The sequence below is a fragment of the Barbus barbus genome, assembly GCF_936440315.1.
Source record: "Barbus barbus genome assembly, chromosome: 30".
Taxonomy (NCBI): domain Eukaryota; kingdom Metazoa; phylum Chordata; class Actinopteri; order Cypriniformes; family Cyprinidae; genus Barbus; species Barbus barbus.
In genome coordinates, this window is record NC_136758.1 from 2,241,647 (window position 1) to 2,262,351 (window position 20,705).

Genomic DNA, 20,705 nt, shown 5'->3' on the forward strand with positions numbered 1-20,705 from the left:
ACTATGCACGTATACACTATACACTTATACACTATGCACGTATACACTATGCACGTATACACTATACACTTATACACTATGCACGTATACACTATGCACTTATACACTATGCACGTATACACTATGCACGTATACACTATACACTTATACACTATGCACGTATACACTATGCACGTATACACTATACACTTATACACTATGCACGTATACACTATGCACTTATACACTATGCACGTATACACTATGCACTTTCCAACATTGCAAACTTCATGTGCCAAATGTGTGAGATTTCTGACACCTTGTACTACAAACCGTCACAGAATAGTGCATATAAGCATGCGATTTGAGATACACCTTATTTTAAAAAAAAGTTCTAGGTTGTATGCAACACATTATGTGCAGTATTCAGTCAGCTAGAAACCCAGTGTAAGTTAAAAATGAAATAAAACAGTGCATTAAGCAGCATACAGCGCAGTACTCAGTAGGTAGCGAGACAGCACCGAGCGCAGTCGCTGTAATGTGAGCCCTCCAATAGCTGCGTGAGAAACCCCGTGCAACCGGAAGCGGAAAAAAAACTCCCGCGGCATGAGTTTCGCCGCCATTTTGCACCAGACCTATTGAAAAGAGCGAGATAGCAGACACGGCGGGATTTGGCCACTTTATCCTCTTTCAGTACATTTCCCTCTGGATTTATCCCAACATAATCCAAGATATTAACGGACAGGTATGAGAACGTTCTCTTGAGATTTCCGGCGCGGAGTCGGTTGTGTTCGCGGTGAGGTGATGCTTCTGTAGACCGGCTTCTGTGGCGGCGCACGCGGCTCATTCTCAAACATTTAGGCGGAATTCACCGAATATTGTTCGCTTTCTGTGCTCGTACACTGTTGGAGTAGCGTGGTAAAGTCATGGTGTGGTTGTTGTTGTTTGCTGGCGGATCAAACACGATGTCGCCCCCTCCTCCCCAAACACACACACACACACACACAGTCTCTCACACACACATACACACTCTCACACACACACTGTCAAACACACTGAACACAGCCAACCGTGACTAAAGTTTCCAGTGAAAGTGTTCGTGTGTTCTTTGTGTGTAGTTTGTCAGAAAGGCTCGTGTGAGGTGCAGAGAACAGGCTTTATTAGAGCGCAGACTGTCCACGTAGCTCATGTGGCCTAGTGAGTGTGCCCTTGTTATTCAGCATCTGACACAACAAAGAGACACGGCCGCTGTTTGAAGCGGAATGACAACGTTTGTCGAGAAATCAGCTGGTTAAATAAATCACGCGGTCTGTTAATACACGGGTTCGGTCACATTATTTAATAAAGTGATTAATGCGTCGGGGGTTTGTAAATCGCGCTGGTTTTGAGACAGAAATGGCCGTTTCGTGTCGCTCGTGAAGCGGGAATGATTCCTCCGGCGGAACACGTGGAGGTCTGAGTGATGAAATGCGCGAGCAGATACAGCACATGATGCTATTGTCTTCATACACTTACGATTGTACATATTCCATTGATGATAGCAGGCTGAGATAGTAGAAATACGGTGTAAATGCCATATTAATAGAATTAATTTCGATTCGAGAGTGCTGATGTCTACAGAACTGACTGAGCAATACAATTGCATTTCTGTATGATTGAGTAACGTTATATTGTTGATGATAATTGAGCGTAAATATATGCTACACCTAATTAATTAATAACAAGTACTGTATTTGACCCTCTTACTGTAGCACGCTCTAATTCTATTTTATCTGTCTATTTGTTATATTTTAAAAAGCCTCTTACACTAGCTTTCTCTATTCTTTTCCTATTCGATCTATTCTATGTGTATATATATAAAATATAAAAGTTACACATACATTTATTCAGACACCTTCAACATTTCTCACATTATCACATCTTATTATATATATATATATATATATATATATATATATATATATATATATATATATATATATATATATATATAGCAGGCAGTGCTGTGAGCCAATGCCTCAATATGACAGAAAGCAGCTGATATATTGGTGGCAATCGTTCATTACCATGGTATCATGTAGGACCATCTCTGTACCATGGTACTTTCACAGTACTTGTTCAGTAATGACATCGATGCTATAGAAACTAACAGTTATTGGGAGTAATTCAGTACATGGGCTTGATTCAGTCTGTGCATAATGTTTTCTGTTGGGTTGTTTTCAGCAGCAAGATGTTAGATTTAAAAGTGCAGAGTATGAAATGAATTTAAAGTGGATATTTTAAGTGCTGTAACTGGTTACAGTTGATAAGTGAAGGGTCATTTCTGTGGCACAGCATCACCAGACTAAATAGCAGAAATGGCTGTTATCAAGCATGTTTTCTGCCATTGGTCAGATGAATGGATTGCCCCGCCCCCAAAGCAATGATTGGCTCATTGTCAGGCTGGCTGTGATATTCAAACAAACCACAATATATTGAAAATGCTTGTCTTACAGTTGTCTGTGAATAGTGAGATATGAGGAAGTAATACATAGTAATGTTCACTTGACATCAACATTTTTGCCGTCACTTATTGACAAATCTTGCTGTGATGTGAAATGAGTTTTAATGTGTAAAATCCCATGTAATCTCCAATTATGAGGTCAAAAACTAGATATTGATTATTTATTTTTTAGGACTGACTGATACAGATTTTATTAGTGTGATAATTGATATGCATTAACAATTTAATTATTTCTGTGTTTTGACTTGCCTAATGACTATGATCAATTTAAAAGCTGTGCTTTAAGAATATAGAGAGTAATAAACAATTTGTCATGTTTATGATACGTTTAATCATGCAAGGTTGTTTTAAAGTCGTAATGGTTGCTAATTATTTTGTTTCAGGATGTGTTTAATTAAATCTTTCTTATTTGATTCTTAAGAATGGCTGTTATTTAAAAATCCAATTGTTTGACAGATTATCTGTATTCTAATAAATACTGTATGCATATTGCATTATAATAATGGAGTAAACAAATACTGTTTATTAAACACTGCTTACAGTAAATAAAATCAAGTTTGTCCTGCAGTGTTTCTGCATCTCTCTACTTCCGTGGTGATGAAGACAGCCGGCAGGCTCCAGATCGCTCAACTTTGACCCAGTTTTGGATTAATTTGGCCCCTTACATCTGCACAGGTCCCGGAGACATGGCCACGGAGCATATAAATGGAAATGGTACGGATGAACCAGTGGAGTCTTCAGTGGCGGTTACCCATTCAGAGCACTTCCAGACGCTACTAGACGCCGGCTTACCTAGAAAAGTTGCAGTCAAACTAGATGAGATTTACATAGCAGGTGAGACGTTACACATCTTCATACGATTGCATGTTGCAATAAAGCTTCCAAAAGGGGGGGTGTTTACAGTCATGCTTGAAACGGAGGAATGGAGGAATCATTTTTGGTTCCCCAAAGGACCTCTCAGTCAAGAGTTGAATAAAAAGAACCATTTTTGTTTGAGTGTGTTAGTAGAACATTTTAATAATCTAAAGAATGTTTTTCCACTATAAGAACCTTTTATGGATTTGGAAGGTTCTGTGGATGTTAAATTGTGGAGCCATCAATGCCAGTAAAGAACCTTCAGTTCTGTATTGTGCAGTTTGTTAGTGGCATGTTTCACAACTTTGAATATTAAACATTTACGCATTTGCTGGAAGTTGTATTCAAAGTGTCTTCAAGTATGAGTGCATTCAAGTATATTATTTTTCCTGGAGTGTCTATTTACACTAGGTGCAAATAGCCCCCCTTGTTGGCACAGGCTATTACACTACAGTAACTCCGCCCACTAACGTGTGATTGGGACAGTCAACACTGAATAAAGACGCTCATTAAACATCTGTTTCAGTGGTGTAGATGGTTAGGCGCGTGCTTTTTGATGCGATCGACACTTTTCAAATCTATCGCATCAGAAATGCATTTTCAATAAAAATGAAGGAAATAATCAAAAAGTTGAAAATAAAGTATCTGGTAGGTTTAGGGTAGGTGTAGAGAGGGCTTTATTGTCCCAATAAGGTGGCATCCTTTTAATAATTTGAATTAAAACTATAATTTACACTCAATAATTATTATTACGTACTGTTTTATAATGTACTACAATACTGAGGTGCAGATAATTGCCACTATTTGCAAGAAGTAGTATAAATAGCAGAAAATCTTGCTATTTTAACAGTGTAAATAGGATCCATTGCTATTTGAACTTTTGTAAATAGCCACTGCCTATTTTTCCCCTCATAACCGAACCCATGACCTTGGTATTGCTAGCACCGTATTCTGTTTGAGCTACAGCAAACCTTTATTTTACTTTACTACTGGCACTAACTAATGCCCAATAACCAAATATAGATGCATACACCTGTTCAAAAACTAAGTATAGTTTTTGGATATATGTTAAGGTTTTTTGAGGTCTATATGTTTGAAATGGATGAAAACCCATGAATACACATCTGTGTTTTGGGCTGTCTGTTAAAGGGATAGTGCACCCAAAAATTAAAATTCTGTCAGTTACTCGCACTCATTTCATTTTAAACTTGTATGAATATATTTAATTTGCTGAACACGAAAGATTATGTTTTGAAGTATGTGGGTAACCGAACAGTTTCTGGTCTTTATTGACTTCCATAGTATTTTTTTCTTCCATACTCTGGAAGTCAATGTGGACCAACAATAGTTTTGTTGCCCACATTATTCAATATCTTATGTTCAACAGAAGAAAGAAACTCATGCAGGTTTAGAAAAACTTGAGGGTGAGTAAAATGTTTGGTGAACTATCCCTTTCTGAAATTGTTACACTGTTATTGATGCAAACAGATCATTAAAGCCGGTGTGTTGTCCTGTTGAATGTATGCTACTGTAATGCCATGAATGGCTGTTATTTGTAAACACTCACCATGTCATATAATATTGACGGAGCCAGTAATGGTTTTAAGTAGGTAAAAGTGTGAATATTGTATCTGATTACTTATTTTGCATGGACTGTGATCTGAAACTTAAGAACAAATCAAACCGCCAACACGAGTTCTCCTTGTCTGGCGTCAGAGGAAGCACGCTGCCAAATGCACACATGCAGGAACAATGACAGCAGATGCTCGTGATTAGATGATTAACGCTCATAAAGCGCTGTGTCTATGAGATGCAGTCAATGGCTCTGCTCTACTGTCAAATTACACATGACATCAATTGGGGAAAGCACTGCAGTAGTTCAGATCACGTCTTTCATCGGGATTTTAAAATTGTGTCTGATAACATCCAGTGAAGGTGAATGTATTAACAGTTTGAAGTGTTAAGTATGTGTTTTTGTGCAGGACTCGTGTCTCACAGCGATCTCGATGATCGAGCGATTGAAGCTCTGAAAGAGTTCAATGAAGAAGGTGCACTGCAGGTTCTCCTGCAGTTTAAAGACAGCGACCTGTCGCATGTTCAGGTATGTTTGAGAAGACCAAACTAATGCAGTCGCGCACCGAATACTGAGAGTGCTTGCGTTTCAGTTTATTTTTGGTAATGCTTTACTGATGCTTCGTAACAGTCACACTTTCTTTGGTTATAAGGACGTTTAATAATTTATTTTAGTACTCATTCTTTATTTTGTTATGATGTCTCTTTAATTGAGATCTGTAAATCATAATACTTAAAATAGCTTGGAGCATGGATTAAAATTAGAGATGCACCAATTGCAGTTTTCTTGGCCGATTCCAAAAACTATAATTGACAGTATATACAAACAAAAACCTATACTCAATTTTTAATGCAAAAAAAAATACATAATAAAAAAAATATTAAACATTACAATTCCCCCAATCTGGACAAAGTTACAGATGCTCTCTTATTTAAACAACTTTGGAAATAAAGTGCTCTGTGAAAGGTAGAAATAACAATTAACTGACAAGGAGTTGCTGTATTTAACAAAACAGATGTAATTTCCCACCATGTTTCTTATTGTCATTTTTTCGCTAACCTTAATAAATGTCATCGTTTACATCAAATTCTTACATTGTTCCAATTAATTCAGTTATAATAAGAAACTGTAGAGCTTTTGCCATTCAAATGAAATCAGTATCAACAAACTCCATCTTTCTGCTGCAGGAAACACAGAAGCTGCATCTGAAGTGGCATTAGATACATTAACACAGTCTGTTTGATGAAGCTGCGGTGCCATAAATGCATTTACACTGCAACATTTCGAATGCATAAGGAATTTTATTAGATACAAATAAGAAATGTTGGGGAAAATGCAATGATAGTTTTGAATATGAAACCAAACCAGTCTGTGGGGGCAAATGACTGAGTCGTTTAGACATCAGATTCATTCAAACGGCTGATTCGTTCAGAAAGAGGCAAGTGACTACTGTCTTCATGAATGGGTAACTGAATCATTGACTCACTTGATTCGTTCAAAAACGGTTCGTTCGGTAACGAAACACTGCTGTGTTGCTCAGAGACACAAAATAGTTCTGCTGTGGCTTTGATTGGAACTATTTTCATCAGTGAAATTGAGCAAAAACAGTCAATATTGTGTCTTAAATGTAAGTCACTTCATTATAACTTTTTTTTTTTTATTGAACTACTGTCACATTGCAGTTGTTTAAACATGTTGGTCCTGCAATGTTGCATACCTAAATTGTATTCTATAAATTTCTTTGTTTACTACCGCAGTATGCATCTATAACTTTCTGTGTGCTGTTGTGCTCATTCATCTTTTATATCATTCCTGAATGAATCAGCCATTTGAAAGAATTGATGAATCTGACTTAAGACATTTACTACCATCTACTGGTAGTTTTAGTTTCTTATTTTAGAGTATCACGTCATTAAAAAATAATTTCATATTTCCATTTTAATAAAAAAGAAAAACCTTTTTAATAAAAACTAATTAAAGGGACAGTTCACCCAAAAAAAATAAAGTCTTTCTAAAGCTCTTTTTTGTAATGTCTATTTGATGCTTTTCCCATTTATATCAATTGTCAATTATGCATATCGTACTGTTAAAATCACAATTAATTAGATCAGTTAATTGTCACATGTAATTAGTTAGATACCAACAGGTTAGATTTTATTGTATTTTTTACTTGTATTTTTTAAATTGTTTTTGCCATGAAAACATGGCGTTAAATAAAAATATACAAAACATTTGAGATAATTTTAAAATGTAATTCTAGTGAAATAAAAAAAAAAACAGTTTTTCCATTAATATTCAGGCAAAGAAATGTAGTAATCCTATGTAAAATAACAATCTTCAATGCATAAATGAAATGTCAATTATTAAAGTTATTTGGTTAAATGAGTGATTTGTCATTTGTCTAATGCACAGCTCTAATATCCTGACACACATCTGGTTTTCAGCTGTTTATGATGCAGTAGTCAGCTGTCCCGGGCCACTGATCTGTCCTTATTGTCGAGCCCTGGTTTTTATTTCCATGCACTTGTAGGCGCACAAGCACACCTGCTCACCCATTGCTAATGTTTTGAACAGAATAAAAGTGCCTTCCTCTGTGGAGTGATGAAGACGTACAGGCAGAGGGAGAAACAGGGGACCAAAGTGTCAGACTCCACTAAAGGACCAGATGAGGCCAAAATCAAAGTAAGTCTATACAGCCAGTCAGTCAGGTTTTTTCAGTTCTGCATGTCTGTCTATTGTTCGTTCTATATAGTTGTTTGTGTTGCTGCTTTTCTGTTGATCCAGTAACTGTCTGGCAGTCAGTCAAGTGTTTTTATGTTCTACTTCACAGGCTTTGCTGGAGAGAACTGGCTATACACTTGATGTGACGACAGGCCAGCGCAAGTATGGCGGTCCTCCTCCAGGGTCGACCCATGCTGGAGTTCAGCCCACCGTCGGCACAGAGGTTAGTGCTGTAGTCGTTTGTGTGAGTGACTGATGTCTTTTATTCTGCACTAGGGTTCGATTGTGTTTTGAAGCTGTCAAAATGCATTGTATGTCATCTACTTCTCAGACACATTAATCAGTTCATTAAAACACTCAACTGGAGCTTGCATAAAAACCCAAATTAGACTGCTAAATAATGAAAGTATTGCGTTTGGCTTGACCTTAAAGCATACTGTATCATATCAATATCATGTTCACAGTGCCGTCACTTGCATTTGCATAGTGAGTTTTAGGTGATTGACAATATATCTCATTATTGCCTACTGCAGGAAAGGGGAATTAATTTGCAGTGTTTTAACACTAGTCAATTAATTATTTTAAGATTTTTATGCACATCTCTCTGTATACTGTGGCTGATATTCTTTCCTCAAACGCTCATAGATTTTTGTGGGAAAGATCCCGAGAGATCTCTTTGAAGATGAGCTAGTCCCTCTGTTTGAGAAAGCCGGACCCATCTGGGATCTGCGTCTGATGATGGACCCGCTCAGCGGGCTGAACCGAGGATACGCCTTCATCACCTTCTGCACTAAAGAGGCTGCTCAGCAAGCCGTCAAACTCGTAAGTGATTGCCTGCTTGTTTCTATCCACCTGCGGTCTTTTGGATTCTGATTGTAATCTTTCCTGCAGTGTAACAACAATGAAATTCGCCCTGGGAAACACATCGGTGTGTGCATCTCTGTTGCCAACAATCGTCTGTTTGTGGGGTCCATCCCCAAGAGCAAAACTAAGGAGAAGATCATGGAGGAGTTTGCCAAAGTTACTGGTAAGAGTTGGTGGTGTTAACTGTTGAGATGCTCGTATATATGTGTGCATTAGAAACGGACTGACACGCTGCTTTTACAGATTATCATGACCAGTGGTTTGCGATTGGTTTTTCTATTTGCGCTGGAAGAAACTTCTCAGCTTTCATCTTAAATCACAATTCTTTTTTTTTCTCAAATAAGAAAGAAGGGGTCTGTTATTTTCTAGTATAGAGGATGCTCATATTTGTTACAGTAATGATAAAAACAAGCTCTCTGATGAGGATTTGTTGTTTAGATCGTAATTTCATCATTTTATTATATCAATTTTAATGTGAAAAATTGAGTTTTTGCTTATGCAAAGACGAAGCACACTTTATATTGTGCATATGTACATGCACGGGACCAACCTGTCTGTTTTAGTTTTCTCTATTTTAACAAAATATTTGTTTATGAAAGGTTGGTGCGAAGGAAATATAAAAATGAGTGCTGTCAAAAGGTTAAGTTTTTGTTCACAATGTGTGTACTGTGTATATTATTATATATATATAAATACACACACATACATTATATATTTTGAAAACATTTACATGTATATTTATATTCATATAATTTATATAAACTATAGTATATAAACAACACTTTTCTTAAATATATGAATGCATGTCTGTGTATTTATATATACATAACAAATATAAACAGTACTTTCATATGTTATGTAAACAGAAACTTTTATTTTGGATGCGATTTAATCATTTGACCGCACTAATAAAAATACATCTAAAATGATCAATGCACATGGATAAATACACAATGCTTCACAATTCAATAACAATTCCAGAATCATATTTTTTTTTTTTACTTTTGTAAATTATTTGTATTTAGTTCATTTGAAAAAGTAAAAATAAACTTGTCAGTAGTGATGAAGTTTGTCAGTTTGTTGCTGAAACTATATTCCAAAGAACTGCATATCTGCTTGTGAATTTGTCAGGGTTTTTTTGATTAACTGAAGAGGCAAGTGTTTGATGTATTTGTCAAAACAAACATCAGTTTTCCTGAAATTTTCTATCCTTAATCTCAACAGAGGGCTTGAACGACGTCATCTTATATCATCAGCCTGATGACAAAAAGAAGAATCGCGGCTTCTGCTTCTTAGAGTACGAGGATCATAAAACGGCAGCCCAGGCGCGGCGTAGATTAATGAGCGGCAAAGTGAAGGTTTGGGGGAATGTGGTGACGGTAGAATGGGCCGATCCCATAGAAGACCCCGACCCTGAAGTCATGGCTAAGGTACGTTGTTTTCCACGAACAGCACTAGTGCAACACTAGATTAGGTGTGGGTGCCGATAAGCCCAAAAGTGTATATATCAAAGAGTAATTTTATGACGTATCTCAGTATGCATGTTTTTTTGGAAATATGGTTGATACCAAAAAAAACTAAACACACTTCTGAATTTAGCATGTCAGTTTTCACCTGATATCATCTCTATCTGTGGGTTTGTTCACTTGCATGGTTGCATAATGTAACGCATACAGTACATTCCTTAATTCTGAGAAATAAAAAAACAAATGGCTTTGTCTTCAGACTTGATGTTTTTAAATCTTTAAAGGTCCCATATTGTCAAAACTGAAATTTCCTGGCTTTTTTTCATGATAACAGAGGTCTAGGGGCTATGTAACTACCATATAAGTTTCAAAACAATCAGTCCACAGTAAAGTGCACACAGCCTGCGTAATGTAGCTGTGCCTTTTCACAAGCCCTTGTGACTTCCTTAAAAATGTGACATCCGAAATACTGAGTCACCATCCTGAGCACCCACCCACTGTCCTTTTGCCAAACCCCCAGACAGCATTGCCTTTATGCCATTGCTGCACAACAACAACACGGAAACATGTCGAAAAGGTTCACTTTAACGGTCGAAACCAGATCTGCCAACCTGTAACGTTACACACTCACTCAAAGGACGGACGATCTGACAGAACTGTGACTATGAGGTGGATCACGTCTAACATGTGTATAGTAAAAGACAAGCTCACCGTGTCTATCTAGTCACGATGATGTAAATATATTTCAACTTCAGCAGTCAACTATTTTTACAGCTACATTATTATTCCAGCCACAATTAATCACAACAATGTATATACAGTGGTGTGAAAGTGTTCACCCCCCTCCTGATTTTTTGTTTTTTGCATGTTTGTCACACTTTAATGTTTCAGATCATCAAACAAATTTAAATGTAAAGTAAACACAACATGCAGTTTTTAAATGAAGGGGTTTTTTTATGAAGGGAAAACAAGATCCAAACCCACATGGCCCTGTGTGAAAAAGTGTACTGTTAAAACATAACTGGTTCATCACACCTGAGTTCAGTTTCTCTAGCCACACCCAGGCCTGATTACTGCCACACCTGTTCGCAATCAAGAAATCACTTCAATAGGACCTGCCTGACAAAGTGAAGTAGACCAAAAGATCCTCAAAAGCTGCTCATGTTGAGATCCAAAGAAATTCAGGAACAAATGAGAAAGAAAGTAATTGAGATCTATCAGTCTGGAAAAGGTTATAAAGCCATTTCTAAAGCTTTGGGTCTCCAGCGAACCACATTGAGAGCCATTATCCACAAATGGAGAAAACGTGGAACAGTGGTGAACCTTCCCAGGAGTGGCCGGCCGACCAAAATTACCCCAAGAGCGCAGCGACAACTCATCCAAGAGGTCACAGAAGACCCCCCAACAACATCTAAAGAACTGCAGGCCTCACTTGCCTCAGTTAAGGTCAGTGTTCATGACTCCAGCATAAGAAAGAGACTGGGCAAAAATGGCCTGCATGGCAGAGTTCCAAGACGAAAACCGCTGCTGAGCAAAAAGAGCATAAAGACTCGTCTCAGTTTTGCCAGAAAACATCTTGATCCCCAAGACTTTTGGGAAAATACTCTGTGGACTGACGAGACAAAAGTTGAACTTTTTGGAAGGTGTGTGTGTCCCATTACATCTGGCGTAAAAGTAACACAGCATTTCAGAAAAAGAACATCATACCAACAGTAAAATATGGTGGTGGTAGTGTGATGGTGTGATGATCCAATGTGTCTGAATTACAATTCTGCCAAGATGTGTGGGCCAAAATCCCTCCACAGCGCTGTAACAGACTCATTGCAAGTTATCACAAACGCTTGATTGCAGTTGTTGCTGCTAAGGGTGGCCCAACCAGTTATTAGGTTTAGGGGGCAAGCACTTTTTCACACAGGGCCATGTGGGTTTGGATTTTGTTTTCCCTTCATAATAAAAAAACTTCATTCAAAAACTGCATGTTGTGTTTACTTGTTATCTTTGATTAATATTTAAATTTGTTTGATCTGAAACATTAAAGTGGGACAAACATGCAAAAAAATCAGGAAGGGGGCCAACACTTTTTCACACCACTGTACAATTACAAATGATTAAGCATATAAATCATCAGTTTGTTGTTTTACACGCATTCACACAGACGTTATTTCATACACGACATAGTCGTGAGATGCAAGAAATCTTTAGACGCACTAGGGCTGTGCAATTAATCGAATTCGATTATCATGCGCATCTCGTCAGTAAAGCCGGTTCAGTGATTTGCAGTAAATCACCATCACCTGCTTTCAAATGGAGCGGGAATTACTGCACAGAGCCGTAGTTCGTATGATATTTTAAGCTCCTTATGTAGACGAATCTGCGCTGGTTTGAATGGGCCGCCTCCAGTTTTCCCTTTGTTTTGCTTCCAGCTCGGTGAAGTAATTGTGACGTCGGCCCTAACTAGTTACCTGTGGTTGGCCTGGCCGTGCGTCACTCAGAAAACAACAGGCCAATCAGAACAGAGGCTCATGAATATTAATTAGACAGGTGTAAAAATATATTGAGATGGGTTTTGGTACTTATACCGCAAATATATATTCTTAAGGACATCAAAACCTAAAATAAAACTCCAGAAAGGTGTACAATATGGGACCTTAAGTGTGCAGTCACAAAAGATTACAGGCTCAAATTATCGATGAGTAATAGCGAAACATAGCCTAAAGAAAAATACAACTTTGTCAGCTGTAGATGACTTAATGATTTTGTAATCTTGTATTTAGCATTATAGTAATTAGAGAAGACTTTCTAACTAATGTAAGTGCATAAAATCTATAGTGATGATATTAGTCAAGCAGCTTAAGGTTGATTATCTGTGTAGCTGTGAAGTTAGAATGAGAATAATTGAGAATGAAGATTACACAATCTTTACACTGAACGCGTTACAACAATGAGAATGAGTTTCAATTTGAAGGTAGTTTGTGCTTATGCAAATGTTAAATGTGGAAACATTTAAAAATTTATTTTTCTTTATGCAAAATGTGTTTCCTGTGTGTTAAATGAGATTTGATGGCAGAGCCTTGAATTATAAATGGTCAAGTTTATACTGATAATATTTGTTTGCATGTATTGTGTAGGTCAAAGTCCTCTTTGTAAGAAACCTGGCCAGCACAGTAACGGAAGAGCTTCTGGAGAAGACGTTCTGTAAGTTTGGCAAACTGGAAAGGGTTAAAAAGCTTAAAGACTACGCCTTCATCCACTTTGAAGAGCGAGATAGTGCTGTTAAGGTAATTATCTCTTCCTCTGCATCATTTGAGAGGTTACTGGTAATTTTTGCACAGATTTTAACCAGTGTTTTTTCTGCAGGCTCTAGCTGAAATGCACGGGAAGGATTTGGAAGGGGAACAAATTGAAATCGTCTTTGCAAAGCCACCTGATCAGAAAAGGAAAGAGCGAAAGGCCCAGAGACAAGCTGCTAAAACTCAAATGTAAGGCGATTTATGAGCTTTGTCACATAACTAACTCCCCACGAACACACATGGAGAAATATAGCACAACAATGCTCTCGAGGTCTAAAAATGACATAAAATACAGCGCAAAAGTCCATAGTAACTAATGCACTATTACTTATAATTTAATTTTATGCAAGTATCTGCTATACCAGGGGTTGGCAACCTATGGCATAACAAATGAGGGATAATCACTGGCACGTGAGCAACAGGGAAAACTGCATACCGATGTAGATTTTGGGTAATCATTCCTCATGGTTACAAAGCCCATTAGGATCTATAAATACTATTAAAGTGTGAGAATGAACCTGCGCTAGTCTACATATGCACGTGAAATGACTGAGATGAGAGGCCAATCAAATCAAAGTAGGCGAGGTTTACCGTTCACAGAAGCAGAGCGCAAATTCCAGCCTGAAGCATCAGTTTAACGAGCTAAAATGAAAGTTGCAAATCATTTAATATGTCAACTGTTTTATGATAGAAATGTTAAATGACTGACAGTTATATCCAATGATGCAAACTACTCCACTTTTTCTCAAATATGGGCATTTTGAGAGAGAGAGATGTAAGTTGCTTGTGTGATTTATCTGCATCTGTGTCTTTCTCTACACAATGAAGCTGAGTTCAGTTATTTCAGAAACAGGAATTTTCTCGTTGCTGAGAGATATAATACAGCGAATCAGTCACGGTGCAGACAAGTTTCTGAGCTGAATGTTTCTGTGTATCTCCGATTTATTAAAAAATGCTTCAGAAACTATGTATGTATGATAATCAAATATAGATTTTTATCTGAACATTTGAAAATGCTTATGTACTGTATAAATACAGCATGCATTTGGGGGTGAGGTTATTGGCACAGTGGTTAACCCCAAAAATGTAAAATATCACTTCATGCCCAAAAGGTTGCCGATCCCTGTGCTATACTGTTATGAAGATCTCATTGTTTTACATTGCAAGCATCAGAGGTTCATCATATGAATATCAGCATTGCACCAAATTGCATATTTTTGCTCAGTTTGCGTCTCAGAATAAAACTGAGCTGTTTTTCCTTTATATTCTCACTATATTAGACTATATGAGCCAAAAAAGACTGGCGGATCAAATATAGCAAAGTGACCCCAGCTGTTTTTCTCAATCACATTTTAATAATCATTAGAGACTCCTATATGTGACCCTGCAGCACAAAACATCATCAGTAGCACAGGTATGTTTGTAGCAATAGTCAACAATACATTGTATGGATCAAAATTATACATTTCTCTTTTATGCCAAAAATCATTAGGATAAGTAAAGATCTGTAAATATATCACAACCTAATTTTTGATTAGTAATATGCATTGCTAAAAACTTAATTTGGACAACTTTAAAGGAGATTTTCTCAATATTCAGATTTTTTTTTACACCCTCAGATTCTCAAATAGCTGCATCTCGGCCAAATATTGTCCTCTCCTAACATTTATTCAGCTTTCAGCGGATGTATAAATCTCAATTTTAAAAAATGTACCCTTATGACTGGTTTTGTGGTCCAGGGTCACATATAGTGTGTAAGTGTTGTAGGTCTTTTATTTGCTGTTGTCTCCCCTTTACTTGCCCACTTTTCCAGCTTTACACGGCCATTTGTCGAGTCTTTTTCAGATTTGAGGTGTGACCAACCAGTGCTGATACACTCAGACTCTTGAATGGTTGTATATGGATTGTAAACATGTGCATGTGTTTCAGGTATGATGAGTATTATTACTACGGGCCGCCACATATGCATCCCCCGACGAGAGCAAGAGGACGAGGCCCTAGAGGAGGTTATTCGTATCCCCACGACTATTACAGCTATGAAGATTATTACGATTACTACGGCTATGACTATCACAACTACAGAGGCGGATACGACGACCCCTACTACGGCTACGATGACTTTCACGCTCACGTCAGAGGAAGAGGCAGCAGAGGAGCCCGGTGCCCCACACTGTCCAGGGGCCGCGGCTCCACCGGCAGCAGAGGACGGGCCGGTTTCTCTCAGCGCATGGGTCTGGGGTCCAGCCGAGGCGGCCGGGGGTCCAGAGGAGGCGTCCAGCAGAGATGTCGAGTGGTACGTGATGTGTGGGTGGAGCATTCCTGGAGTGTTGGCAGGAGGTTTTGAAGCGCTCTAGGCTAGATGTGCACTCATTTTAAGTCAAATTTGACAAAGGACATAGTGATCAAAATACATGTTTTGGGCGTTTGTTTTTTCCTTCCCCTCCTTTTCATATTGCTTACATATGCAAGGCACCTTGTGGACGAAACGGACCAAAGGTTTGCACTTTCTGCTCTTTCATTCCTGGAAATTCACGGCACTTATGTACACTGATATATTTTTTGACTTCTGCATATGCAAAATGTCTTCAAGAAGTACTCAACTGTAGCACAAGCTGTGCTTGGGTCTGAGCGATATAGCTTAAACATCTGTCTTGTTCAGGTGTTATATTTGAGTATTTGCTGGTGATGCACCATAGTTAATTTTCAGTATTGGCTAAAACCACTTTAGAGAGCAGAAATCATTGACCAAAATGGTGATGTTTAATAAGCGCTTCTCCGTTTTGAATGTGCGAGTGTCTATTTCATGCACAAAACATGGATAAACTACACCAGGTGAACATAGATTTGTAATTTATCAACCTTCATTTTGATGAACCGACATCTTTTAGTCTATGCTGTTTTCAGCACACCATTTTCCAGCCCTTTTGTTTCAACAAAATCGATAAAAAAAAAAAAACTTATATTGTTAAAACGTCTTAAGTACAACTTAAATGTTTATATACAAGTCAGTTTTTAAGTGTTGGTTGTTAAATGATTAGTGGTTGATTGTTTAACTTTGTTTTTGGTGTTCAGATTTTCAAAATGAAAACCTTTTATCAGTTTGGTTAAAAAAAAAAAAAAAAAAAAAAAAGTGTAAATTTTTGGTGCAGGACTAGAATTGCTCTGAAATTACTTAGATGTGCCTTTCCCTAATCAAAACAACCATTTTAGCAGATTAGACTATAAATGCAAAACTGAGTAAAAACAGTAAACATCTAGTTAAAAAAACCCCTAGCATGTTTTTACTACATAAACTCGGACAAAAGGATGAATATTAAATCATGTAAACTTACCAGTAATATAATACATGCAAAACAATTTGGGAACGATTTACACATTGAAGTAAATGTGTAAATCAAGTAGAAAGACTAAAATAGTATTTTCTTGTATGAAAAATGTTGCTTTTTGAGGTATTATGCATTTAAATATACTGGTTCTAATGAATCACAGAAATAACGTTATGAACTCTAATGCTAGTAAAGTTCAAAATAGAGGATTTTAAAACTGTTTTAACACTCATCATAATCCTAAAACTAGTCTAAAGATTGGCTCATTTGGAAACTTCATGGGCAAAATCAAAACTTTTGTAAATATTCTGTCTCCCAGGCTTCGCCGTAAATGAGTCTTGTTTTAAATGTAATGATTTAATGGTGAAAGTAACAGGTGCACTTCAGCAAAATCAGTCCTGCGACTGGACATGCTTTAGCACACGCATTGATGTCAGCTGCTTGTTGCGGCACTGACGTCTCCACGTTTCTTTGAAAACATTCTCATGTTGTGATGACCCGGATAACTGGATTTTCACCATCTCCTGCGCTTTTGTTGTGAAGGTCTTGCATGAACCTTATTCTGTACCGCCGCTTGTGTTTGTGTGAATAAAGCATGCGTGTTTTTTGTTTTACCAGGGAAAGGGGGTCGAGGCTGGTCCTGACCAGGTAGTATGAAGACTGACTTGTTGTATGGGGTTACACCGGATGCTCCCAGTGTTCATAAGGTTAAAGCAAACTCAAAGACCCAATGATGTTCCAGCCTGTATTGAAGCATATTTCCTATACTGCCACCCCCAACATACCATAAAGTTCTCAAGTCAAAACCCTGGACACCCAGTTTCCCCATTCGGAGCCCGTCTAAATAAGCCCACTCACTACTACCCCCCAGTTATATAGTCTAAACTCACCACATTGTGGAACTGAAGTTCAGACTCTCAAGGATCCCCATACTTCAGATGTGTTTTGCACTTTTTTTTTTTCTTTTTCTTTTTCTTTTTTACTCCTGCGTTTGAAGTGGCTCAGAGGAGCTTGATGCTGATGTATATTTTTGTGCCAACTACAATTTTATTGTCGGAATGTCCATGTTAACCTAAAGCGCTTGGATTCGGCTAGAGAACATCTGCCGGTTTTTGGTGTAACCGCCTCGCGTGGACAAGTCAGGCATTCCAGGAACGTGGTTCTTTTCAGAACTTGTCTTTTTAAGGGTCGGTTAACTACCTCAGTAGAGAGGATTCAACTGCCCTGCCTGTACTGTAAATAGGGACATGTCAAAGCATAGGAGCAGGGCTTGTTTCTTATGAAATATGCACAAGGGCAGCAGATATTCTTAATGTAATATAGTCAATCCGCTGCTGCTCTGACATTGCAAACAGTGAAACTGGGCATGCAAATGAATCTCATATGATGAGCTGGAACAAGCCCTGCTTTTATCCTCCTTTCAACTGAATTAGCTGCCTTGCTTCTTCAGATTATGTAGTTACTGGGTGTATGATTGTATGATAGTTTGGGATAAAATGTTACTTTTGTATTGGCTTAAACATCACAAATGCATCCGCTGCATTTGCTAAGCCCTGCAGTGTCCTTTTTTCTGCCAATGCTGGACGGCGAACACCAGTCGAAGAGCAATGAATTATGTAGGTTTTATAATCAATCATGACTTTAGGCGAGCGATATTAACGCTCGCCAGGCTTGCGTTCGTTTGCAGGCAAGAGATGAACTGGTTTTTGTGGAAAAAGGGATACTGCAGCTTCAGTTTATATTCCATATTTAGCAAGCAGGTGACCGAACCATTCAACCGGTTTTGTACACAGTTAACTCCCTCTCAATAAAGCTGTAACATTGCAACCTTTTGAAAAGATATGTGAGCAGTTTTAAACTATTGTTGGTGGCCAACAACGTTTTTGCATTCCAGCAAATAAATTGTTTTATACTGTAAAATGAGGTGAGTGTAACTTATTTTTGTAATAAAGGTTTTGAATTCTATCTTAAAACCCGTTCACTGTCGTCATCTTGTCGTCTGGAAAGATGCGAATGAAGGCGTTTCGTGTGCTGCTGGTTGGGCACCCCTGGTTTAAGGCAACCAGCGTCAGCAGATTTTTGAGTTTTCTCAACTTATTTTTGTATAAACTTAAAACAAGTTGAGAACTCTGCTGAAGCTGGTTGCCTTAAACTTTTAAGTTTGCTCAACTATTTTTTTTTTTGTGAAATAGCCCGTGTGAAACGAGGCTTGTACAAGTTTGTACAAACAGGGCTATTCTACGCTGATATAAAAAAATAAAATAAAATGCTGAAAGCTTACTTTGAAACAATTTTCACTCTTAAGTTGCTAGTAAATGTTTAAAATAAAATAAATAACTGTAAAATAATTAGCAATTTGTAGTGTTTTCATTATTCTTTATCTCTGGCAAATATTTGCCACCTATTTAGACTAATTGACCTGTATCTGTCAAACACATGGTCCATTCTTAACGAGACGACAGACAAAAGGACATTCGGACAAGTTTTTTTTCCAATTCTGCCCATAGGGGGCGCTACATCTACAAATCTCTCAGAAGTCCACAACAGGTTGATCACAGAAAATTTGATGGATGTCTTCAGGCCAAGTGCAAATTAAAATTAAATTGGAAAATGGAATTTCAGCAAATAACAATTCCGTTGAATAATGCACCTTCATTAAACTGTAAAAATGAGTAATAACTGGCCACAATGTAGCTGCAACATGATTATTTTGATGATTGGTTAATCACCGATTGTTTCACAGATCAGTATTTTTTTTTGTTCTGCTTTTACTGTTAAAATTAAGTTATACATTCTAGCTAAGAATTAAGACAAGGTAATCACTTCAGCTTTTGAAGATGTCAATTATATTACTATTGCACAATTATAATTGATCAACAATTTTTTTACGATACAAATAAATTTGGCACCCAAAATGAGATGACAGACTGACTGATGCATCATTATGCCTGAGCTCCTGTTGTAAGCCATATGGATACGGAACAAAATAAAGGTAAGCGAAAAGACATTTTATTTTTGGATAAAATATTTTATTCACAACATTCAGTTTATTAAAACACACCATGTAGCTTTATAATAATCAAAACAGTCCCGAGCTAAGCTTTAAGCTTTAAAATCAATGCAAACCAAACTACCACTTATGTAATATAACTATACATTCAAGAAATAAAAAGAAAACTTGTCTTATTGTTTCCCCAAGTGGCAAAAATCCCTCATGGTATTGGGTGAGATTTCAGAGATTTCGATGGACTTGCTGACAGAAAAAAAAACACTGCAGGAATTGAAAAACCGTGCTCCAACTTAAGAGCCCTTGCTGTGAAAGGCTTAAGTGAGGTATGGTTAAACTGAACTCTAAAATCACACCAACTTAAAACAATGAACACACAGTGTGTCTATAAAATAAACAAAAACAAGACTGAATATTAGGTTTACTGTCAACTGATGTCTTTATTTCACCAAATGCAGATATACAAATCATGTTGAACTCATGCATTTCAAACTTCTTGCAGAAGAGATTAAGCTCTGATTGAATCTCTCAGACCCCCAGGAGTTTCTTGGCCATATAGCCAGGCATACTGTAGAGGAACAGGGCCACAATGGCAAGAAGCATCAGCGCCAACACAATTTTGATGATCAGCCACTTGTACTGGTTGCAGATGAGATGGCGGATTGCCTTTAGCGGGCTAATGAACCACAGGAATGTAATGTCGGGGCGGCTGGTGGGACAAAACCATTGAACAAGCTTTTAAAAATTGAGTTTTAATTGTGAACATGCACAAATTTCAAATGTGTCTCATTGATGACATGCAATTTTGGCAAGTGTGTAATGGTGCACATCAGTGCTCATACTCATGAGTTAGTAGTCAACACAGCGTTGTTCTCCATTAGAGATTCAACGAGTTATACGAGTTTAATTTCTCCTTAGAATGGATGTTAAACGAGCCTGTTTATTGTGAAATATTAAAGGACAATGATCCATGATTGGGCTGGTTTTTAGAGTTTAGGTGCAGAAAGTGTAGGATTTTCATGAACTATTAATAAATAAAATGCATGCAGTTTTCTTTATTGATTTATTAGTAGCATCCAAAGCACACAATAACAACTTTCAGTGAAGAAAAACGTCATTTC

The 20,705-nt window shown here is 37.5% G+C and overlaps 1 protein-coding gene across 4 annotated transcripts; it reads left to right on the forward strand.

Moving 5' to 3' along the window:
• Positions 1-449: 449 nt before the first annotated feature.
• On the forward strand, positions 450-18,898 carry LOC306850673 (heterogeneous nuclear ribonucleoprotein Q-like). Of its 4 annotated transcripts, XR_013782430.1 has the most exons (13): positions 583-724; positions 3,158-3,316; positions 5,320-5,438; positions 7,485-7,592; positions 7,741-7,854; positions 8,277-8,453; positions 8,523-8,658; positions 9,720-9,925; positions 13,090-13,239; positions 13,319-13,440; positions 15,181-15,544; positions 17,196-17,798; positions 17,979-18,544. XR_013782430.1 is itself a non-coding variant. In XM_079386455.1 (12 exons), the coding sequence occupies exons 2-12, from the start codon at positions 3,169-3,171 to the stop codon at positions 17,232-17,234; spliced, it is 1,683 nt and encodes a 560-aa protein (XP_079242581.1). In that variant the 5' UTR covers positions 450-724; positions 3,158-3,168; the 3' UTR covers positions 17,235-18,898. The 4 variants fall into 4 exon arrangements, 3 of the variants coding, with proteins under 3 accessions (XP_079242581.1, XP_079242580.1, XP_079242582.1); XM_079386455.1 differs by having other exon boundaries at positions 450-724; positions 17,196-18,898; XM_079386454.1 differs by lacking the exons at positions 17,196-17,798; positions 17,979-18,544 and having other exon boundaries at positions 15,181-17,189.
• Positions 18,899-20,705: the final 1,807 nt, after the last annotated feature.